Consider the following 24,415-nt stretch of genomic DNA (forward strand, 5'->3'; position numbering starts at 1 on the left):
TCAGACTGGTTTCTTGAACATGACAATGAGTTCACTGTACTCAAATGGCCTCCACAGTCACCAGATCTCAATCCAATAGAGCAGGGGTCTTCAACGTTTTCAAGGCCAAGGACCCCCAAACTGATGGCGAGATGGAGCGGGGACCCCCTAATTTTATATATTGTATGAAATTGTGTTTTATCAAACTGGTTCTATAGTCACTCTATTACAGATGGAGTCATGTAATGGAACTAACTTTGCCCTGGGATTATTGAAGTATTTCTAATTCTGATTCCTTGTTGATGGGACAGGTGTTGAGAATGAAACATTGCCCAGCTTGAAAGAGCTCCTGTGTGTCACTGAATGTGTGCATTGATGACTGAAACACATCTTCTCCCTCCATTTATCTCTTTACTACAGTGTGTTGAATTCATGTTAATGTGTATTTGAAGATATTTTAATTAGTGGAAAAAATTGCAGGGGGAATATAAAAAACAAAAGGTTTAGGTCACAGCCATCCTATACCTGTTTGACCTCTTTTCTCTGGTTCATTTGTCATTTATGTTGAAGACTGTCTAAAAATATAAGTCATGTTTTTAGATATTGTATGCGTCAAATCTTGATATTCTTTTTCTGACTTTTTGAAGAACTAAAAAAATCTAGAGTCTATGTTTCTGTTCTTACTATTAAACTTATTGGAACAACAATAACAAAACATTTTTTATATAATCTTCTAATTTCCACTCTTTTGTCAGATATTTGACTTATTTTTACTCAGAAATGCAGATCTGTATTGATGGCTGAAAGACCTCTGTCTCCATTCATCTGTTTACTACAGTGTGTTGAATTCATGTTAATTTGGATTTAAAAACATTTCAATTAGTGGAAAATATTGCAGGGGGGAATATAAGTCTAATCAACCAAAACCTTTGCGACCAACAAAAAGTACCTCAGCGGACCCCCTAGGGGTCGCGGACACCCTGTTGAAGACCTCTGCAATAGAGCATCTTTGGGATGTAGTGGAACAGGAGATTTGCATCATGGATGTGCTGCCAACAAATCTGCGGCAACTGTGTGATGCCATCATGTCAATATGGACCAAACTCCCTGAGGAATGCTTCCAGCACCTTGTTGAATCTATGCCACGAAGAATTGAGGCAGTTCTGAAGACAAAAGGGGGTCCAACCCATTACTAGCATGGGGTACCTAATAAAGTGGCCGGTGAGTGTATATTATGTGTAAAATAAGCTACTGGATGCAATCATTGGTGCCCATGGTAAAGATGTGTAAAAAGTTGCTGCAAGAAAGAACCTCCTGTGTTCTGGTATCACCAATGGAAAAACACAAACATTAATTAGCTGTTACTGGATTAAAGAAAACTAAGGTTTGGATTTTTCGCAAAAACCTCCAGGTGGGTTTTAGCATGGAACAGTGGATGGTTGTTTACGAAAGAATCTCACGCCCACAGTTCAGTAGGAGGGAGGATCTGTTAAGCTCTGGGACTGTTTCATTTAACATGCCATAGGCATCATTAGACTGGCAACGTGAATGCTTTGGTATTCTTTTGATATTCTTAGCTCTTCCAGTAGGATAATGATCTAAAGTATGTGGTCAGGTCAGCGCAGACACACTTATTCTAACACAAAATCAGCCTCCTTTCAAGTCCAACTCTGTCCTTTTGAGTGAGATTGTATAGAAAACCTGAAGGCGGTGCTGAAGAGATACAGCAGAAGACAGGAGGAGGACCCTGGAGAGAGACTGCAAAGACAGATGGTCAAGGATATTTCTCTGCTTCGTGAAATGTAGAGGGAAGACAGAAGGAAAATATCTCATAAGTTACTGAACTTACTTAAAGCTCAAATTTCTTGAATTTTCTTTTGTGAGATTATGCTGCATTAAAGAATTCACTGCTTATTTAGGGTCTTTTACCAAATGTGACGAGTACTTTATGACTTCTGACCCACAAATTGTGGGTCACAACTAAAGCGATTCAGTGTTATTTAAAAAAGTCAAGAAGAAGAAGATATTTCACATCAATCTAGTGGAACATGACAATAATGACCTGTGTGTGGTCTGTCTTCAATGTTGCTGCCACAGAGACCAGGTTATCCAGCCTGGTGACTGTACCCCTGCCCCAAGGCAGGCTCGAGGCTTGAGTAACAAGCACTAGAGCAGAAATGGACATTCCAGCTGTCTGGTTGAGAAATAACGAAGCCTGCTTGATGTGCATGTGGGCTTTCTGTTATGTGGCATGTTGTCCTTGGAGGGATGAGTATTTGGATCAAATCGCCTCAATTAGAAGGCTTTTCACTGACATATATGCTTATTTGCCATTTGAGCGTGATTGAACAAAGACTTCCACCTAAGGGAGGGTACATTTCCATGAAAAAGCTGCACAAAGTGACCCGACTTCATCAGCGTCCATGTGCTGGTGAAGCATCTCTGCAAGCTACGGTGCCCCACACATAGCTGATGGAGGGAGATGCATGTAGGAACAACAAAGGACTCAGACTTACAGCAAATATATATCCAGGATACTGAGACATATAGTGCATAGCTAAATTGCAGCCAAAGGCTTAAATACATTTTATTGGATTTTTATGTGTAGTTGCGCAAGTTTGTGTCATGGAAGAAAAGTTATATATATATATTTTTAAAATACAAATGCAAAAATAAGAGCAAGTAGAATATCTATGCACAGAATATACCATACTGTACCTATGTTACAGGTAGTGGTGGCAATCTAATATTTTGGGGATGTTTTTTCTTCAGCAGGTTCAGGAAAGCTACAATAGGTGGAGCTATGTACAATGTGGGACAATAAAAAAACTGGAAAAATCCCTTTTGGAGGCTAAAAAATCATTGAGACTGGGTGCACATTTTGGTACAATTACACTGGAGACACACCCATAACTAGCAGAGGATGGTTTAGATGAAAGCTTATTCATGTTTTTGAATGGAACCCACTGAAGCAGGATGTCAAGAGGACCATCTCCACCCCTCAGTCTCTCCCTATTGGGCAAAATAGGCACAATGATGGGTGTCAAAGACATGAACAATCGAAAAACAATCATTTGGAAAATGAAAACACTAATAAGTTCTTGAGGCTTTGAATGCACACCAATGTTTATGGTTGAATCATATTTATAATAACATAAAACAATATTAATAGCAAGTCTTTAGATTATGTGCTTTTGCTAAACAAAAAGAAAAACAAACTTGCTGAGTCCGTAGTTGCAACAGATTCTGAGCCCTCCATGCTGGCTTGGCACATCCTCATTTCAAAAGGTACATCAGACAACAAGTCAGGATCATTTTCAAGACCGTTAAGATTAAAAAACAACTGTTATAGCATAACTCTAAAATGATTCTAACAATAGATGTGATTAAGTCTCTTATGTAAAGGCATCGCAGGTCATGAAAGGCTCGTGTTCAGGTTTAAATATAAATCCTGAAACATGACAGTTCACTCATCATAGTATATTTTCATCAGTATTTGTAAAGTACTATATTTAGCACATAGCAAGAAAAATTATGTTGCTATTGTTTTAATTTCTGCATAAAATAAACCAAACATACTTTGGAAGTACATTTCACAATATAGCAGGATTTAACGACACAAATAACCTCCCAGCTTTTTTTCAGCTATATAAACATAAACACGCCTTAGACTTTTTTTAAAGTAACACAGATAAGACCAGAGAGCGGTGAAAATTAAAGGTCCTATTTGAACTCTGTATGTACTGCATGGAGGATGAGACCAAATGCGCCTAAGGCTTTGAAGTACCTTCATACCTATATACCCTTCATAAGCTTTGCCAAGCTGTGCTGCTGTAACTGCTGACTGTGTTCGAGCCAGATCAACATGCCAACCTTCACTTACTTCCACATGTACCTGACCTTGAGAACCTAATATTTGTCCCAGTTGTCACTTTATCTGTTTTTTTTTCTATAAAATTAATTAGAATTGAATCCCTTTTGAATGCATGAAATCCCCTATGGTGGATCGGTTTGTCAATGAAGGTCCAAGGGAAGAAAATCTTTATGGGAGAAATTATTACAACATTGCAGCCTAATGTAGATGAAAATATCCCATTTTATAAAGCCTGATAAGTGTGGTTATTCTTCCCATTATTATAATGCTTGTTCGTTAGTTTGCTGTAGGACTCTAGAGTCTGATGCTGTCAACATCAAGGCTGAAAAGGTTTTCTGTGTGGGTGTCTATGATTTATCTAACAAATATCATTGGTTACCTCCGAGCCCCGGACGTAGCCTGTTGTCATATCCATCTAGCAGCCTGTCAAGGATCCGGGTGAAAATAGTAATATTGTCTTTACTGTCATCAGGCAGCGGGTCTCTGTGTCCAATGACTGCCCTGCAGGGAGACAGAAAGGCAAAGGTGGAGTAACAAAACCGAGACAATACAAGACGGACTGTAATAATTATAAATGAGGATAGACATCTGAAACAGTGGGACAGACACCGTCTTTAATGGAAAGCCTGCTGTTTGTTTGTCTCAGCCACAGCTTTTTGTTTTAAAGCCATGCAGTTTAAAAAACTAGTATTGTAAAGAAATTAATCTACTTACTTTATTTTTTATAAATTAATTTGTAAAATTATTTTTCGAGGGTATATTCACCTGCTTTGTATACCATATTAATGAAAATACTTTAAATTCAAAGTCTGTCAGTTTTTTGGGGATTTCACTATAGTTGTTTTTGGTTTGATCTAATGTCTATACAGGCAAGGATTTTAATATTGTCAAAACGCCAAATTTATGCTAAGGAAATGCTTAATAAAAAGAAAAAAACCTATAGTGCTTTCCTTAGAGAATTCATGAATACATCTGCTGAAATAGGGATGAATCAGTTGCAGGCTAGTGCGACAATTTCAACCCCCAGACCAGAAGACTAAAAACCATATGCTTGGTGTATTTATAAAGCAATTCAAAACACAGCTGTCGAAAAAACTAAAAATGCTGCACATGTAAATGATAAACCCCCAATAAAACCAACATTCATATAGAACCCCTTTCCCACCTAAAACTGAACAAATCACGTAAAGATGTCAGCAAGAAATATACATATACAGTATATGTTTGTATGTAGGTAGTAGACTGTAGACAGATAGATATAAGTAATTTGACAAATTTATTTATTAATTATGAATTAAATTATCTTATTTTTTTTTATGGTAAGACATTTTATTCATGGGAAAAATGACAAATAAAGCATATCTCTCTGAATATTATGTTAAAACCATTATTCTTTATTTCCCCAAGGTCTGGTCTGCATCTTGTAAATGTGTCTCTTATTCAGCACACCAGAGTGGAGAAATTAGCAGGACTGAAGAAATTGACGGCATACTGAGCAGGTCAGTCAGCCATTTCATTCCGGCCTGTGGAGGCAGAGGCGCATCGAAAAGTTGAAGGAGAGCAAAATTAAGTCTCATTATATAATTTGATGTCCTTCAAGGTGGAAGGTGAAGCTCCACCCTTCTCAGGTATTTGCAAGAGTTCTTCCCAGATTATCCTATGTTTATCACTCTCATTGTTTCTAATAACTCTCTCAATCTCTGCTGTCACTGCTAAAGAGAAGAATCAAAACAGGGTGATTCTACAACCATCTTGTTACACAGGGGTGTTGGTCAATCTTTACATGTTTAATTTTGGCCACTTTGCATCAATTTATTTGTATGAAATGGAGATGTCCTCCGAATGACATTTCATAAAAGCCATAGGTCAAATCGTACCTGCTACAGAAGGGTTATCTAACTAAAGTCTTTAAGAGCAGCCCGGAAGGTCCCATCTTACCTATAGGAGATTCAGTGGATGTAGCTGTACTACCTACTTAGCATGCCATCAATCTAGTTTCCTGGTAATGAAATAATCATTTGATTTAGGTGTGTTGGGTAAGGAAAAAGTCAAAAATATCTGGATTTAAGACTGAGTCTGGAGACAATTTCACCAGACAATCAGTTTGTACTAATGTAGGCCTTGGAATGATCTGGGTTTGTAATATTAGGTGCTTTAAAAGAATCTACAGAACCAAACTTAAATCACAACTAAAATAGATTAACTAATTGTTTTATGAAAATAGCATCCAAGTAAAGTAGAAGACTAACTTTAACTAAGAATTAACTGGAAATAAAGAAAATGTATAGTTTAGGTCCTTGGATACTGTGTGTTAAATGCTTTATTAACTTGTAAGAAGTAGATTGAGGATGAAAGGATGAAATGTAAAGATATGGATCTAAAACTAAAGTGATCAGAACTTTTTAGAGAGGCTCAGTTTTAGTTTCCAGATACACATCTAGTTAAAAAGTTCAGTTTTCTTCTCTTCTGACCTAAATTCTTTCTTTTTATTTTTACTTGTTGCTCTTCTGTCAAAGCCCGGTTTGTGAAGCACTTCAACTACTGATGGTTTTTCTCATCAGATATTCCAACCAGGAGTCTCATGGATTTTTTCTTGTTTAATCATGGTTTTCTCCTGCAATTCCTCTATTAAGGCCAGATTTGAGCAGTGGTTTGATTAGGGAATCCATCACACATGACGAGCCACTCTTATTAATTTATAATTCACCAAATCTCCAGCAGAACAATAATGAGTTGAAATGAAAAGGCAAGTATAATGTAGGTGGAACACTGATGACTTAATGAGTACCATCTTTAATTAAACCAAAATGCCCTAAGGACCTGACCTATAATATCCCAGTAATCCGTGTGGACCATAACTCTGAACTGCTACTTTCTTTCAGAGCCAGCGTGGATCATATGACTAACATGTTTAGTTAAAAATAAAATATGAAAAAAAAATGAAATGAAAGATTTTCAATTAATATCTCAAATGTTGACATGTTTTGCATCATTTTGACTTATTGAATGAAGCAACAGAGCTGCAATACATAAAAACGTTTGCTAGGAGACGGAGCGGCAGACTACAAACCGCACACCTGTACTATCTGATCAGAAAGAGTGGGCAATTATATTTGATTGACTACTTTAACATGTGTTGTTCAGATGCAGAGTGGAGCCACCCCGGATTCAGAGTGCCTCTGCCATGTATTAAACTCTTCAAAACAACACAGACAGACAGACAGACAGGGGCTGCTAAATCAGGTAGATTTCACTCTTAGTAATCAGCTAAATAATATAAATGACTCCAAAATGTTCTCCAACTAAAGCCTTTTAACATAACATTCCTCAATTTGACCAGAGTAAGCAGTGCACGACTTGATCAACTGTATTATACACCAATTAACTGAGTAATGGTAATATGCTCAAATATGACTTTATAATACTCCAATCAGAAACATAAAAAAAACCAGATATTTCATGAAATGGTATTCTATTAAAGCAGCTCAAACCAAGTGAAAAGACCATTCAGAAAAGGCTCCAGAAATGTCAAGGATGAGTTCAAAAGCAATAGTTAATATCCAGCTCACCATGAATCATGTATCAAACAAAAGCCTCGCTGACCTCCGAGTCAGCCTCTGTGCAAATTCAAAAATTAATGAGAAACCTTTACTCCCTGAAAATCCTTCCCAGCTATGTCTGCTCTACACTAAAATATGCATTTCTGAAAAACAAAACACTCATGTAGTGAGTAGCATCTGCATGTTTTCATTGGAGCGTACAGAGACCCTGTCTGTGACACACACACAAACACATCCTGATATTATTCCAGTAGGAGCCAGATGTTAAAATCTGCAGAGGAGCATAAGAAAACATGGGGCACTCTCTGAATTGGACGTAATTTCTGTTTAAACACTCGAGGTTTACGCTCCTGCCAGCTGCTAGTTTTATCTTCTTGGTTCTCTTCATTAGGCGTCAATTTATTCTGTCGACAGCTGACATTTTGAAAAGTCTGAAGACTGCTAACAAGCACCAGAGAAGACACAGGTATGGATGTTGGCAGCAGAGCCGCTGAGAAACATGTTCCGTAGTTTCTCAAAGGTAATTTGTCTCATTTAATTGTGACGCTGGATTTGAGATCTTATTAAACGTTTTTACCCCCTTATGCGTTTTGCATACACATGATATTCATTATTAATAATTGCTGGGGTCTGTAACTGCATGTTCTGTCAAGCGGTACAGAAGCTAAAGAGAAAAGGAGGAAAATCTAGCCTTTAATCTGACTACATTTTTTTCAGCAGGGGAAAAGATTTCAGAACAATGATTAGTAACTCTGCTCTTACTTCTCCTTACAATTGAATAGTGGTAATAGAACAGCAGTGATACTTCAAGGCTGGAACATGCAGAGAAAGGAATCCTTGACCATTCTGCTATAGGCACAAAGTCTTTAGTTCAAAGGTCTATAACCCAGGGCTCTGGAACCGCATGCGGATCTTCGTCCTTGGCTCTTAACAGCTTTAGCTAAAAAGGATAAAAAAAAAAAAATCTCTATGTTTTGAATATAAACATAATATAAAATGCTGAATTGTTTGCATTCTTTTCATTTTAATCCCATTATATTTTCTGTTTCACAACAGAATGAAGCTACAAGGACTGGCGATATAGTTTTACATGCCTTATTTTTTCATTTGTTTGGAAGCCATATGCCGTTTTTTTAAACATCAATTTATGAACATTTATCAATAAAAAACACCAACATCCCATTAAAGAAAATGCATTTATCATCCCTTAACAAAGATGTTTTTTTTTTTTTTTTGGACAAAATGTTTCCAATAGTAGACACACTGTATTACCAAAAGTATTTGCTTACCTGCCTTGGCTCAGATATGAGTTTAAGTTATTATATTATAGCCCATTCCTATCCCATAGGAATGGGCTATAATATGTCAAATTTGATATCAGTCCACTTGCAGCTAAATCAGCTCGACTTCTTTGGGGAGGGTTGTCCACAAGGTTCAGAAATCTTTATTTTAGACCATTCATCCAGAAGTGCATCAATTAGGTTACACACTGACGTTGGACCAGAGGCCTGGCCCTTAGTATTCATTCTAACTTATCCCTAAGGTGTTCTATTGAGTTAAAATCAGGACTCAGTGCTAACCAGTTCATGTTCATCTATACCAGGCTCTGCTATCCATGTGTTAAGGACCCTGCTTAAATGAAGAGGAAAGAGACAGTTCCAAACTGTTCCCACAAACAATGGATTTGTCCAACTTGTCTTGGTAAGCTGAAGCCCTCAGAGCTCCTTTTACTGGGACTAAGGCACCAAGCCCAGCTCCTGAAAAACAACCCCACACCATAATCCCCCCTCAACCAAACTTGACACTTTTTTTTTTTACAGAATGGAGCCAGACAAGAGTCGTTCTCCTGGCAACCACCAAACCCAGACCAGTCCATCAGATTTACAGATGGAGATGCAGGATTTGTCACTTTGAATCTGCTCTGGAGTCCAGTGATGGTGTGCTTTAACCATGGTTTGCATTTTACTTGGTGATGTATGGCTTGGATGCAGCTGCTGCCCACTCTGTCAGTTTATAGCCTAACACTTGGTGGATGAGCTGCTGTCATTCCCAAAGACCTCAACTTTCTTAGAATATAGCTGACAGTTGAATGTGGAATATCCTCTCACAGTTCCTTGCTGGAATTCAATGAACTCCTGACCCATTCTTTTACAAATGTTTGTAAAAACCTTTTAGTGGGCATGCCTAGGACATTGATTTTATACAGTGATTGGAGCACCTGAATCCAATCATTTGGTTCGGAAGGCAAATACTATTGGCACAATAAGGTATTCACTTAATTCACTTTTAGTTATATAGGCACTTTACAGAAGCAATTGAATCAAATCATCCAGACTGGCTGAAAGTTTTCTATCAAAAGAAACACAGCTGCATTGAGTCATTGAAAGTCATGAATGGCGACAATGAAACAATTCCAATTCCAATTGCATGCAGCGACAGTGGGGAGGATAAACTCTCTTAACTGAAATGAGCTGAACCAGCCTCGGTGCCTGCTGACAGGCAGAAATGAGAAGGCAGAAGATGACTGAAAAGAGACAAAACAGGATGCAGGCTTTGATCAGATTGGATGCGGATAGAAAAAAACTAGAAACAGGTATAAAACAGTATGGAATGTGACCAGAGCCAGAAGTTAATGAGACTCTGGTGAGGGCAGGCCAAGCACAGGAACACCCGAAGCTCCTCATATGGGCAAAGAAGAGATATTTTGGCAGGAATTAAGTGAGCCGATATGAATAGACAAAAGTTGACAAGGTTTAAGACAATTGGAAGAGTGGCAGGTGCATCTGCTTGCTCTTACTAGCAGAGTGGAGCAGAGTAAAGAGAGGCAAGTAATCAGCTAGCCCCCAAAAAAACAAATAACTTAAAATCCCAAATCCTCTAAAACCGCCCCACTGTGCTGCCCTCCATTCCAGACTTCCTCCGCATAGCAACGCCTACGCCTCCTCGATTCCTCTCATATTGCTCCACTCTGAGCTCCTTGGAGCTCAATTAGATCATGTGAAATACTATTGTTTGTTAATTCTTAGAAGTACAATACTTGGTAATGACCGCTTAATTCAACAGGCCTATAACAATACTAAAAATCACCACTGGGATCCAGCCATAAGGATGCCTTGGAAATCTCACTCCTGCCATAAGGATGGCTAGGATCACACAAACTTTGTCTGTTCTCTACTTCCAAAGTAATAAGTTGCAAACTGATAAGTTGCTCTTGTAGTTGTCAGATAATAAAATAAATATTTTGATTGAAATCATATATCTGTTTCCTTTTATGATAAATTACCAGTAGTTTGCATTCAATAATTGAATAAATAAGAATTATGCTCTAATATTTAATTACCAACCAGTCATTACCCTTTTTTATTTTGATAAACCGGATCTTCATGACGTTCTTTTTCCTGTGCGATATGCTCGCAATTGCAGATCCTGACACAGCCAGATTCCAAGGGGCCGCACCGGAGCAAAAATAGCTTTGCTCCATATTTTGACAGTGAAGGACAGTGGACACGTATGTGGACGTAACATTCAGAGGAGTCATGGTGGATGTGGAATAGCTGTCATGGATTAACATGATTTTGCAAGTGCAGCGCCGGACGTACATGAGTGAGGTGGAGCATATACAGTGGATGTGGAATCTGGTGGTCAAACATCCTAAACAACTATTTGTAACAGCTTTAAAAGTTCCTATGTAAACTTGGTGATTTTTAGGTGCTGATCTGAAGTTTCCTAGCAATGAGATTTATTTTTCTTACACAGATGAATAAGTTAAAAACAAATATATTAGTATTTGGATTTTTTTCCCCACTAAACACACAAACTGAAAGAAAAGGTTTTGTGTCTTTTTCATTACGAGTTTTTGAGAATAACCAATTCGATTTTTACTAATCTTTGTCTAGAGTCCTAATAACTGTCTGACGCGGATACAGTTTTTTGGCAGAAATATAAACTCTAGTGACCTCTAGGCTTACACAATATAACGTGGAAAAATTGATGATATAAGGGACTACCATATATTGTTTCAATTAGCCTCATAAAGAGAGATTGCAGCTCTGTGATTGGATGCTCCCTGGACCCAGTGCAGGAGGTGGGAAACACAAGGACCCTAACTAAAATAGCATCTCTGTTGGATAATGTCTCCCACCCTATGCATGAAGTTGGTGCTGAACTAGAGAGCTCCTTCAGTGACAGACTGCTGCACCCTAAATGCACCAGGGTGCGTTATCACAGATCCTTCCTCCCAGCAGCTGGAAGACTCTATAACCACCACTGTTCCCAACAACCTCAATAAGTTGTTACATTGATGCTGATTTTTTTCCCAGTTTCTGTCATGGTCACTTAAATATCATACTGCTGTCATTTTGTACATATCTGGTGTTGCTGCTATTTTCCCATATCCACTACTGTAAAAATATCGACAGCTGTTTATTGATTGTGCAGTCATCTACGCACGATTGCACAATATTTATATTTGTAAAAACACTGTACAGTAAAGTATTTCACTTTGTTTATTTTTTTAACTCTGTGTAGTAATTTTGTTATTTTTTATACATGTTAAGTTTCACATTTGTGTGACCACTTTGCACAATTTGAACACAATTTCTCAATTGTGGGACAATTAAGGGATTTCTTTTCTATTTTATTTTTCTATTCTAATGAAAAAAAATGTAGTTGAAATCTCTTGCAGCAAATCAGTTGTCATAAGTTGGCAACACAAATCCAAAATGGTGGCCAATGTAGCAAATTAACCACTGGCACAAAATTTCCACTTGCCAAAGGCTGCAAAACATGCTTGGAGAGTCTTTCCCAAACGTACTAAAAAAAAACTCTCTAATGAGACCTTATACAGCAATAAAGCTGTAAATCCAATCCTCAGTTTAGCAAAGCACTGATTAATCACCTGAATAATCTACCTGCTATTCTGAGACAGCTATAGCTGTCATCACTTATAGATGATTCAGGAGGCTGGCAAAGGAAACATAAAAAATCAATACAGAGGCCCAACGGGAACTAGTCTTTTTCTGGGTGGAATAATATCAGCATTATCTAAAGCCTGCAGCCATCATCAGCTCTAGATAATTGGCACTGGCAGCAGCAGCTGTTTAAAAAAACAAAAAAAAAACAACAACAAAAAAGTAACGCTTCATGTCTGTGACACAAAAATGACCACCTTCAACAACAGCAAGCCTTAATAAAGCACGGAATAGCCTATTTTAACCCGAGGCAGGCTTTGATTGAGAGATAATTAAAAACAGATCTCAGTTAAACCTGCAACAAGCACTAGTGGCTATCCCCAGATGTACTCGTGTTGTGATGGATTTCAAATTAAAAAACAGCTACATCTTAAAGTGAATATTTGCTTTCAGTTTAGTTAGTTTTTCCTGTGAAACAACAGTATTTAATCTCCAGTTGCCTCAATCGAAGCGTAAGGTTTTAATTTTGTATTCAAATGTACAGTTTTGTTATGCTCACATAGTAGCCGGATTAGGCACAATAAAAACCTTCCCAATCGGATCCTCTAATGGTGTAATTAGACAGGATATGTATTAAGTCAGGGATAAATGTCCTGGAGCACAATTATGCAACCTAATAAAGTGTGCCCAAACTTTGTGGGAAGTTTCTTCCCCCTGATGAAGACACAGTGTGAAATGTAATATTACCCTGTGAAAATGAAGTTGCCTAATTAGCTGTGTTCTCTTAACACCATGGTTTTAATTAAGTATTGCTTGGTTGCACTACTGAAAGGATCCTGATGTAAAATGGACTCATTGTTTCATTTTGTTTTTTTAATCAATATTCAAAAAATTCAATCCAAACTTCAACAGACATTTTCTGTGCTTCTTTTTATCTGGATGGGTTCAGTTGCATTCATTGACGCTGTGAATGTAGTGGCATGCAATGCAAACAGAGCAGCTAAACCAGTGGGAACAAATGCGTGTGTTAGCAGTCTCAGGGCCCGGCAGGCCGAGTTAGTGGACCAGGCGTGGACTGAATGAGTGGTCTGGCTCCAATCCAAGGTTAGTGCGCTGAACTGATCTGACAGGTGAGGGATTGCAGGCTCGGTCGGGGGAGGAGATGTAGTGGTGGTCTGTTAGGGAGCACAGGTGCTTACTGTCAACTAGGAGGTGTGGACTGAGCTGGAGGAGAGTGAGCAGTAATGAGAGCTGTTTGGTGGCAGTAGGAGGTGAAGGCGCTTTATGGGCTGACAGCACGATGGCAAATGGAACTGAGTGAAGAGGGGTAATTATGCAAAGTTCAAATGCAAATGAGTATTTCATTCAGTAACAGGTCGGTCGTGTTCCATAGGGGAAGTTATTTTATTCTACAGCCTGCATGGGGAATATTTAAAGCAGTTAAAGACAATCTGATTTCCTCCTCTATGCACCGACAGCAGGGTCCATATCTTATTTCATCTTGCCCTGAAGGTAGAGATGACCAAGTGAGATCTCAGTAAAAAACTGTCACTAGTGTGGTAAATAAAGCTATAATCAACCTACTGGTCCCATGAAACACTATTATGCTTTTAATGGGATGCATGTCCATGAAAACCAGGTTGTCTTAGTAATTAGGACTACATTTAAAGTGCAAGGTGATAAACCCAGAAAGCTCTTAAGAGAGCCGAATGCAATGCCTTGCTAATGTATTCAAAACGCTTGAACTTTTTGTAAGCTTTTAGCCACAAGTTTATCATCTAAATCTTATATAATAGATCAACACAATTTAGTATATCATTGTGAGGAGGAAGTCAATTGATGAATGATTCCCATCACTAACAGGAATAAGTCTGAAAAGTTCCAGCAGGGACTTGTAATCAGCCCCCTCTCAGCAAACGGAAACATTAAACAAAAGATCAGGCATTTGAATGAAGACTTTTTGTAAGCAAAAGTCTTTAAAGTAACACCACTATGTTTTAATGTAAACTAGGGCTGCAATTAACGATTATTTTGCACATCGATTAATCTGGCAATTTTTTTAACTTAATGGATTAATAATCAAATTGAAAAAGGTTCCTTAAAAACCACTTTTTACGAAATTAAACCAGGTGAACCTAAAACTTTTCCATTTGAGGAGCTCAGGATAGAGCATACTGACAGATGAAAAAAGTTTTTTTATCTTAAATGCAAAATGTTGACATATTATCTACAATATTGGTATAATTACTGGTCTAAGTGGGTTTCCCTGCCAGCTTAAGGCCTGTTTTAGAGTCTCTATACTCCAGTTAAAGATTAATCAATTACCAAATTAGTTGACGATTATTTCAATAATCGATTAATCCGATTATTTGTTTTATTCCTAATGTAAACCATTTCATTGTAGCCCTGTTATTATGTTTAGAACAGTTTTATTTCAGGACTGTCCTGTGTCCATTCATCTTATTAACTCAGACCAGCCCATGATGCTGCCAGCCCAATCTGTTCCTCTAAGGATGGTGCGTTCAGGCTGAAGCACAGTTTTCTTTTCCCAACACTCATTATTTCTTACTCTGGCCAAAAAGTTAAACTCCCGTCTCATTTAATCCAAGCGCCTTCTTCCGCTAGTTTGCTGTGTGTCCTGCGTGGCTGAATCTGTTTCAATTATGGCTTTCATCTTGCCACACTTCAATAAAGGCCACATTTGTGGCGGACATGAATAATAGCAGTCCTGTCAGCAGATTCTTCCTCCTGAGCTGTTGATCCCAAGGCTTCTTCCCATTTAGAAAGGGTTTCTTGGCTGTTTCTGTTTAATGCTATCTATGTCCAAAGTGAAACACAGTATTTCACAAAGCATGATTACATCTCAGATACAAACACTGTCCAAAAACCGAGCAATTATAGATCTTTTTGTACTCCAAGTTGTCAGACTGGAAAACAGCTGAATGTTTCTAAAAGAGCATGAGGAGAAATACAAACCAAAACACCTTGGGGATTATTTTTCAACAAAAAACTCAAGATCTCTGGTACTTGTCTGCTGTTGTTGCTGTTTATACATCTTAAGGCCAGCTCCTTAGGAATCACCCAAGTGTCCTCTACAGCTATTGTGAGTTACTTATCTAAGGTGACATAAAAGCACCACTGCCATGAAGTCAGAGGACTAAGAAAAAGAGACATACTGCTAGGACATTTGCAGGAAAGACACTGAAACTTCTTTGTTTTTACATGTGAGTTGTGTGAAAGAACTGCTTTATGTATTCATATAAAACACTGCAAAACTCCATATTCTCATCATCTAAATCTAGCAAAGAGGAAGATGCCAGTACATTCCTAATTAACATATTTTTGATTAGATGGTAAATTTGGTGCTTACATTTATTCATGAGGTAACCTTTGCTTCAGAACTAATCTTCCTTACCAGATACTCCCACTCAACGCCTCAAATTCTTCCAACAATGTATTGATAATGCTGTGCAGCAGGCCATTATGCAGCAGATTGTTTCCTAGTAAAAGATGCCTTGTATCGTTCACAGGCTTTACAATGTGACTGATTTTTCTTTGTGAGCCCCTTTATTCTCTCATCCACTTGTCTGTTTGGGGCAGATAAAGTGCACAGGAGTGAATCTGGAGCAGGAGGGTGGAGGTGATAGGATAGATGTTAGCATACAGTTGCTACAGTCTCACAAAAAGCATATTTTTTGGACAAACTATTCTTATGTCTCCTTTCTACTTGGTGGTTTAAAATGTGTGGAAAAATCAACTTCTGGAGGTTTGAAGACTGACTTGGTTTAAGAAGTGCTAAAATGAGTTAGCATTACTTACCTCAAGATAAAATTGTCATGATCTTGGCGCGGATGACTGGCCAGATTACTAATTTCATTCACCTGCCTAGTTCCGCCCAGTTCTCATTCCTGCTCATCTTATCCACCTACTTCATCCTTTTTTAACCTGCCTTCTAACAGTCATCGGTGTCAGATTATTCGAGCTTCTGGTGAGAGTTTTTTTGCTTTCCTGTGTGTTTCTGATTGCCTGATCCTAACCGGTTCTGCCCATGGACCCCTGAGCCTTCCTGTCCCCATTCTGATCTGTTTGCCTGACCTGTCCTCGGACTCCTATTGGATTTCTGCTGGTGTACCGAACCTGGAACTGATTCCTGACACCGTCCTGGATTTCCCTTTGGAACCTCTTCGGACCTTTGATCACCTGGTTCTGAATCCTGAGCAAGTCTTTGACATCGGCTTTGGCTTCGCCCTCTGCATTATCCTGCCTTCTTTCATCTGCTCGGTTCTGATCTCCTGCCTGCTCTCCGGCCTCCAGGACCTCAACATCCCTCTTACTAACAACGTTATGTAGATTGACACATCTTTATTTATGATCAAAATTTTTTACAATATCATTTTTCAATAGAACATTTCCATTTTCAAATTTTTTTTTTGACTTTGGCAATAATGTAAAACAACATTAACATTTTATTTAAAATATAAAATGATGACGCCCTGGGATGGCCAGGCGACCTGTCCAGGGTGTACTCCGCCTCTCGCCCACAGACAACTTGAGATCTCGGGACCCCACTTGGGATAAGCGTAACGGAAAATGGATGGATAAATGGATATAAAATTATATACATATACTACTGGTCGTTTGATTTTTTTTTGCATATTTGTTCAGTTTTGAACTTTGGATATATTCCTAAATATACTTATGAATGCATTTAGTTAAATCTATCATAACAGGCATTTTCAAGCTAAAGTGATATTATAATTAGATTTTATGCTAATATATATTCCATAGGACTTACTCTACTTTTTATTATGCTAATTAGCTTATTTCAGTGCAGTTGAATGACCTTTAAGTAATTACTTGACTTATTCTTACTCAGTGCAGCAAACTGGAAGGATGTACATATAACATTATCATTTAAGCAAAGATTACCTTAGAATCATACATATTCATCACTGTAAGTTTTAACATAGTGGTTCTGTTTTCCTGCACAGTTTATTCAACAGCATGTAATTTTTACACTTATCTGAACCAAACTGCTCAGAGCCTGCAGAGGACATGAAACTAAATCCAAGAGAAAACTAAATTCAATAAGTTAATTTTCTCAGCTCTCACATTTCTTTTTTTGTCGCAAAGTGGCCCTTTTATCTCTGATTTACAGTCTCTGACTGTACTGAATTAGACTGTAATTAATTATAGCTGGAATACAGGGAATTGGAATCAATAGGCTTGAATTGTAATTATCCAAGTATGCAAGACTAAATCTGGCTTTTAAATGGAAAAAAAGTGAACATGACTGAAATGGAAAAAGGCATATTCGATAGTTCTGATATGCAATAGTTCCATCCATCCGTCCATTAGACCTAACTAGACTAGTGTATCTGTGCAGCTCTTCCTGAGTTGCCAATAGCCTCTTGTCTGGCTATCTGCTTTAAGCTCTCCTTGCCATGTATTTGTACATTTCTTGATTTTTCATACTCTTTCCAAATCACATAATAGCCTCTACATATATTTGTGAGATGTAACAACATTTGCTTATTATTTTTATTAGCTAACAGTGTGTTTTAACTACTCCTAAACTAACATGTCTAATATTTCTCAAATCTCATGATGCTATTTTGCTCACTAATCTTTTCTAATACATGTTATTTTATTATTTTATTTAGATATTGCAGGAAACAGGGATAGAAACAAGTACCTGGCAGCCTTTTGACATTTTATAATTGTAAATGTTTCAAACTACCTCCTACTTTATCATCAAGCACTATTCGGTGCAGTTCCCTCATATAAAACCTCACTAGAATGCATTAAATTGTGTAGTGCAACCTTTGCCAAAATGTAGATTTCCTTAAGGACTATGAACACTTCTGCACAGCACTGTACATACAGCGATCCATGCATGCTGTCAGAACCTGAGATATTCCCCTGATAACTCTGCTGGACCTTTTCCAGGTCCATATCTGGCAGCCTCTCTAAAGCATGCACCTGGGGGACTTTTTTTGTGAATGCCTAAACCGCCTCCTCTGGGCTCACTCTGCAGTGGCTCTGCAGTAGATGCCATAATAGGTTATTATTTTGCTTTTTGAAAAATGGAAGAATCCTAGGACATTATTTACTAGAAAGAATTAACTTTTTTAAGTGTCAAGCACTTTAAACTTATAGTATAGTTTTTGCTTAGATAAGATGAACTCTAAAGCAATTTCAGCTCGGGGAAAGAATTTAGATAGTTGTTCTTTAATCATGAAAAATAAGGTTGAGCATTTTTTTCCTAGCAATCTGTTTAACACTTCCAAATGAAGCAGCATGCTGGAGCCACTTCAGGGCTGGCTTCACCCATTGATTACCATTAGTTGCAGTGGCACGGCCGGTCCATGTACAGCTGTTCTGTACCTAGGATAAAGGAAAAATGACCTTATCTATCAGTTTGTGGAAGCCGGTTCAATAGTTGCTTGTTAAAGTCTGAGATCTAAACATAGATCTACCAGAAAGGTTGTGTGACTTCAGCTGTCTACTAAAAATTTGCACAAGCATTATCATCTAGCCTAGTGTTAATAAGAGTCATAAACATGGGGGCAGTTTCTTTTGAAAAAAAAAAAAAACAATTAGGAAACATCTTGATATATTCAATGTGTCAGGTAATATCCTTCATTGCTCTATGTCCTTCTTTCCATTCTTCTCTCTAACATACTCCCTGCTTTCATCCCACACACAATCTCTATTCCCTAGTCCATCACAGTAAAAGCTTCTGCCTTTCTTGATCTGTGAATTTAACGGTTTTTGCCTCCCTTGTTGTCCTTGATCTTGGAGCAGCTTTAATTCGCTGTCATGACAACCAAGGTCAGAGGGGGGGGAGACAGACGCCCCCCTCCCGGTGTCTGTTTTCACTGCTGCTGACCAGTCGTCCTCCTTAATTTGAGACGATATGATCACTTGGAGACCTTTTTCTTTCTTTTTTCAAAAATTAATGAAAGCTGGTTCTGCAAAGTTGGCTGCCATGTTCGTTATTTCAGGGGAATCAAGTTTAATAAGCTGGGCTCCATGTGTCACTCCACTGCATGGTGTTTCTGTGATTAATTCATCTCATTTTTCATTCTGCATAACAAAATCACTTTGAAAAGCAAAAAAATGCTAATAAAGGACCTACAACAAGAGAAAACAGCTGTTTTATTTTAAAATGCTGCATAAAAAACAACCCTTCCTGCATCCAGAAGCAAATGATCTTGATCATGATTTGAAAGGTGTTCTATCAACTATTGTTTCTGGGGTATATTTAGATGAAAGCTAAGGATTATGGTGCCACATGCAGCCCTGATATCTAAAGGGATCACAAAAACACCACCAGCGAAGATGTCATTTATAACCGTAAGCGTGCTCCGTAGAGCGGCATCAGAGCCATAAAAACCCTGACTTTTCAAGAGATGTGGTCATTTCTCATGGCGGACAGATTCACTCGCCTATTTCAAAGAGCAAATAATTTCTTATAAACCAAAGGAGAGCAAGATTAAAACCAGGGCAGCTGCTGAAAAAGTTTGAACCTTTTCATATTCAAAGTCTAATTACACTTTTAGAATCCTAGCGGCATTTTTCAGATGTGGAGGTAAAAAAATGAAACTTAAGAGGTCATATTGAACCATAATGATGTGCTTTGCAACAGATTTACTCACAAATCTTGTCCAAATAGGCGACATACCACCGTCCATGCAATGGCTCCATAATTCCTCTTTTATTGCTTGAATTGCTTTGATTTAATGATGCCATGCACACAGCAGCATGTTACAGATTTTACAACTAACTCTTCCCAATCTGGCTAAGAAGTGGATCCTCTGTGAAGCGGAGGTTGAAAATATTGGAACCCATCCCTCTCCCATCCTGACATCAGAGTTATCTTTTCATTCCCTCTTCCATCTCAGTAACGCATGTTTTCTCTCCTCACTCTGCTTTCAAGATGATTTCTCTTACTGCTTCTTTTTTTTTTCAGCTGACTGCAGCAATAATGAATATTTTCTATGTGTAAAGAAATGTAAATGTTACTCACACTGCTGAACTTGTGCATATTGCTATCTGAAATGTTATACAATAATCATAAATAGAGTGTTTGGACCACTGCAACAATTCAAACTGGAACTGTTTTGTTTTTCACAGATTGAGGACAGTAGTAATTCCAGGAAAAAGCATAATGCAGCAAATTATGGCAGAAATCTGTGCTATAATTAGGTAAGGCCGGTAAGAATACTACTTTATTATTGGGAATGGCACTTTAAAATTATATCATGGTATTTTTTTCAACAAAAATGGTACAGCAAAAATATTTAAAATGATCTATTTTATACATTTTTGGAAAAAGGATTGCAGTGTTTGATCCAAGTGCTGCTAAAACATATTGATTACTGTCTTTTACGCAGTATAAATAATATCATATAATATATTGATGATCATTCCAAAAAAGATAAAATACAATCTAATGGACTTTGTTTCACAAGTTTGAAGACGTTTCTCTTCCCATCCAGGAAGCTTTTTTCAATTCAAAATGTCAGAAATAGTGTTGTGTTCGAGGCTTTACAGAGTGGACCAAAAAAGTCCTGTGGATTTTTTTTTTTTTACTTTTTTGGGATGACTATGACCTGGATGACTGAGAACTTTACAAGTAATATATTGATGATCAGCTGATTTCAGTTAAAGATGTTAAAACTGGATCATATTAACGGTAAATCAAAACCTAATTTAGAGGAAGGCAAGAAAATGTGAGTCAGAGGATTGTAAGCAGAGCAGCTAGAAGATCTATGATGAACAGGTGAAGAAATAAAATAAAAAGTCATATGTTAATAGCCAAGTCAGACAACAACAATCAAAGTATACCAGCGTTGTAAACCTCAGCTGACATGACAATCTAAACCCTTTTCTACCTGGAGAAGGAAGAAAAACAACTGATTGTCCCCATTACTGTATACCAACAGACCGTTGAAGAAGAGACGCTATTATCACAGTAAAGGCTAATGCATTTAGAACATCCACTCTTTTACTGTAAAGGATTTCCGCTCATTGATAGATGTGCTTTGGAGCTCTCAGGTCAAAGGAATCCCCCAAAGCACCAGAAAACCCAAAATGTCACAGTTTGGATAGCATGCCATGCATAGACAGCTACACTCACAGAATCTTAGATCACCATAACAGCACATTTTCAGTGACAGCTCTGGAGTAGTAGCAATTATTGAAAGTCACAAAAGGTATAGAAACGAACAGAACCTACAGTACTGTATCTCACAAAAGTAAGTACACCTATTTTCTGTTGCTATCCTATTAGATCTTTGGAACAATGCTGCAGACATGACACCTTAATGCAATGAAGATTTGACTCTACAAGGTTTGGACATGAAGCTAACAGTAGCTTATCAATTATTTGTGCAATCATACAAAAAGAGTACAGTAACTGATATAAGTGCACTTTTGTACATACTGTAACTGTGGATCTCGATACAGTTTGAGGGATATTATGTATTTGAAGGACGAATCTTATACAGTATAGTGTGAATAATAAATAAGTTGATAAAAAAAAACCTTTTACAACAACTTTGACTATGAGAAACAGCTTTAATAACAAAAAAACAAGAAATAACTTTCTGTTCACAACTATAACACTGTCTAAAATAACACTTGTATGTTCTCAATAAACTGGTAAATAATGGGTTAAATGCAGCAGACTATTTTTATTTTAGTGTAAACTTCAAATATAACATTATATATTTTATTCTATTCATCCAACTTTTCTAGTGCAAGCCTCCTTTGATGCCTCCTACAGTGACTTTTTAGTAGCTGGTTTTATCTAGTATGCAGCAAAGGGTTGAGGAGGGGCAGTACTCTTTCTCTTTAAGCTTCATACACTTCAAGATCCTGTCAGTCAGGGTCTTTTTTTCTGTCACCTTCAGACATGCTTCAATCACTGTCTATCTCTGACAAAAAAAAAAAAAAACTGTCAGGAAAATAGTCACAAGGAAATTTCTTGGCTTCAACCTTATATCCAGGGATTTATGCTCATGACCAAAGACAACCTACCACAAATGTCAGGCAGAATCTATTAAACTAATGTTTGTTGAACACTTAGGTTGATAATTTTATGTTGAATTAAACAATAAACATTTAATCTAGGTTTAAGAACGGCTGGATAATAAATGAATCTACCTTTCTTATAACTGAAATCAACTTTTGCAGATGTTCTTGTTACATAAAAAGTGAAAATAGTTTATTTCTTTCATCCGAGGGTAGCATAAAGACTATAGACAGTTACAGAAGCTGAATTAATCAGGTTTGCATATAACTTAAACCTTAGAATTAAGGTACAGTGAGGATAATAAGTAATTGAACATCCTGTTATTTTGCAAGTTCCCCCACTTAGAAATCATGGAGGGGTATGAAATTGTCATCGTAGGTGCATCTCCACTATGAGAGACATAATATAAGAAAAATCCAGAAATCAGAATATATGATTTTGCAACTATTTATTTGTATGATACATCTGCAAATGTGTATTTTAACACCTGTCTATCTGCTAGAATTCTGACCCTCAAAGACCTGTTAGTCTGCCTTCAAAATGTCCACCTTCACTCCATTATTATCCTAAATTAGATGCACCCATTTGAGATCGTTAGCTACATAAAGACACCTGACCACCCCATACAATCAGTAAGAATCCAAATACTAACTACTAATTGTAGACTTCCACAAGGCTGAAAAGGGCTACGGTGAAATTGCCAAGCAGCTTGCAGAAAAAAGGTCCACTATAAGAGCAATAATTAGAAAATGGAAGAAGCTAAACATGATAGCCAGTCTTCCTCGGACTGGGGCTCCATGCAAGATCTCAACCTGTTTGGCCTCAATGATCCTAAGAAAGGTGAGGAATCAGCCCAGAACTACATGGGAGGAGCTGGTCAATGACCTGAAAAGAGCTGGGGCCACCTTTTTTCAAGGATACTGTTGGTAATACACTAAGACACCATGGCTTGAAATCATGCATGGCATGGAAGGTTCCCCTACTTAAACCAGCACATATCAAGGGCCATCTTAAGTTTGCCAATGACCATTTGGATGGTCTAGTGGAGCCATGGGAGAAAGTAATGTGGTCAGATGAGACCAAAGTAGAACGTTTTGGTCATAATTCCACCTAACGTGTTTGGAGGATGAAGAATGATGTGTACCAAAGAGGACCATCCCTACTGTGAAGCATAGGAGTGGTAGCGTCATGCTTTAGGGTGTTTTTCTGCACATGGGACAGGATGACTTCCCTGTATTAAGGAGAGGTTGACTGTGGCCATGTATTTTGAGTTTTTGGGGAACCGCCTCCTTCACTCAGTTAGAGCATTGAAGATAGGTGGAGGTTGGGTCTTCCAATGTGACAATGACCTGATGTACAGAGCCAAGATAACCAAGGAGTGGCTCTGTAAGAAGTATATCAAGATTCTGGCGCGGCCTAGCCAGTATCCAGACCAAAACTCAATAGAGAAACTTTAGAGGGAGCTCAAACTCTGTGTTTCTCAATGACAGTCGAGAAACCTCACTGATCAAGAGAAGATCTGTGTGGAGGAGTGGGCCAAAATCCCTCCTGCAGTGTGTGAAACCTGGTAAAAAACTACAGGAATCCTTTAACCGCTGTAATTGCAAAAATAGGCTACTGTACCAAATATTAACATTGATTTTCCCAGGTGTTCAAATACATATTTGCAGCTGTATCATATACAAAAGTAATTAAAAAGTCATATATTCTGATTTCTGGATATTTTTTTTTTAGATTATGTCTCTCACAGTGGAGATGCACCTACGATGACAATTTCAGACCCTTCCATGATTTCTAAGTGGGAGAACTTGCAAATAGCAGGAGGTTTAAATACCTATTTTCCTCACAGTATTTCTACTAATCTATACAGAGAAAAAAAGTGAAACATTCAGTTGTCGACTCTCATAGTTTAGTAAAAGCAATAGAGAGCAGCGCATACATTATTACATTATTTATAAGCATCACATTGAATTTTTTATGCAGTTCTCCTGTATATACATATATATATATATATATATATATATATATATATATATATATATATATATAT

General features: G+C 37.7%; 1 protein-coding gene across 2 annotated transcripts in view; it reads right to left on the reverse strand.

Annotated features, from left to right (window-relative positions):
• Positions 1-24,415, reverse strand: part of LOC107082562 (gamma-aminobutyric acid receptor subunit alpha-3-like) — a 159,667-nt gene that overhangs the window by 61,649 nt on the left and 73,603 nt on the right. For both annotated transcript variants that reach the window (XM_015371318.1, XM_015371317.1), the window contains exon 3: positions 4,233-4,354. In XM_015371318.1, the coding sequence (XP_015226804.1) occupies positions 4,233-4,354 (122 nt within the window). The remainder of the gene's footprint in view (positions 1-4,232; positions 4,355-24,415) is intronic.

The sequence above is a fragment of the Cyprinodon variegatus genome, unplaced genomic scaffold (genome assembly GCF_000732505.1).
Source record: "Cyprinodon variegatus isolate N-32 unplaced genomic scaffold, C_variegatus-1.0 Scaffold56, whole genome shotgun sequence".
NCBI lineage: Eukaryota > Metazoa > Chordata > Actinopteri > Cyprinodontiformes > Cyprinodontidae > Cyprinodon > Cyprinodon variegatus.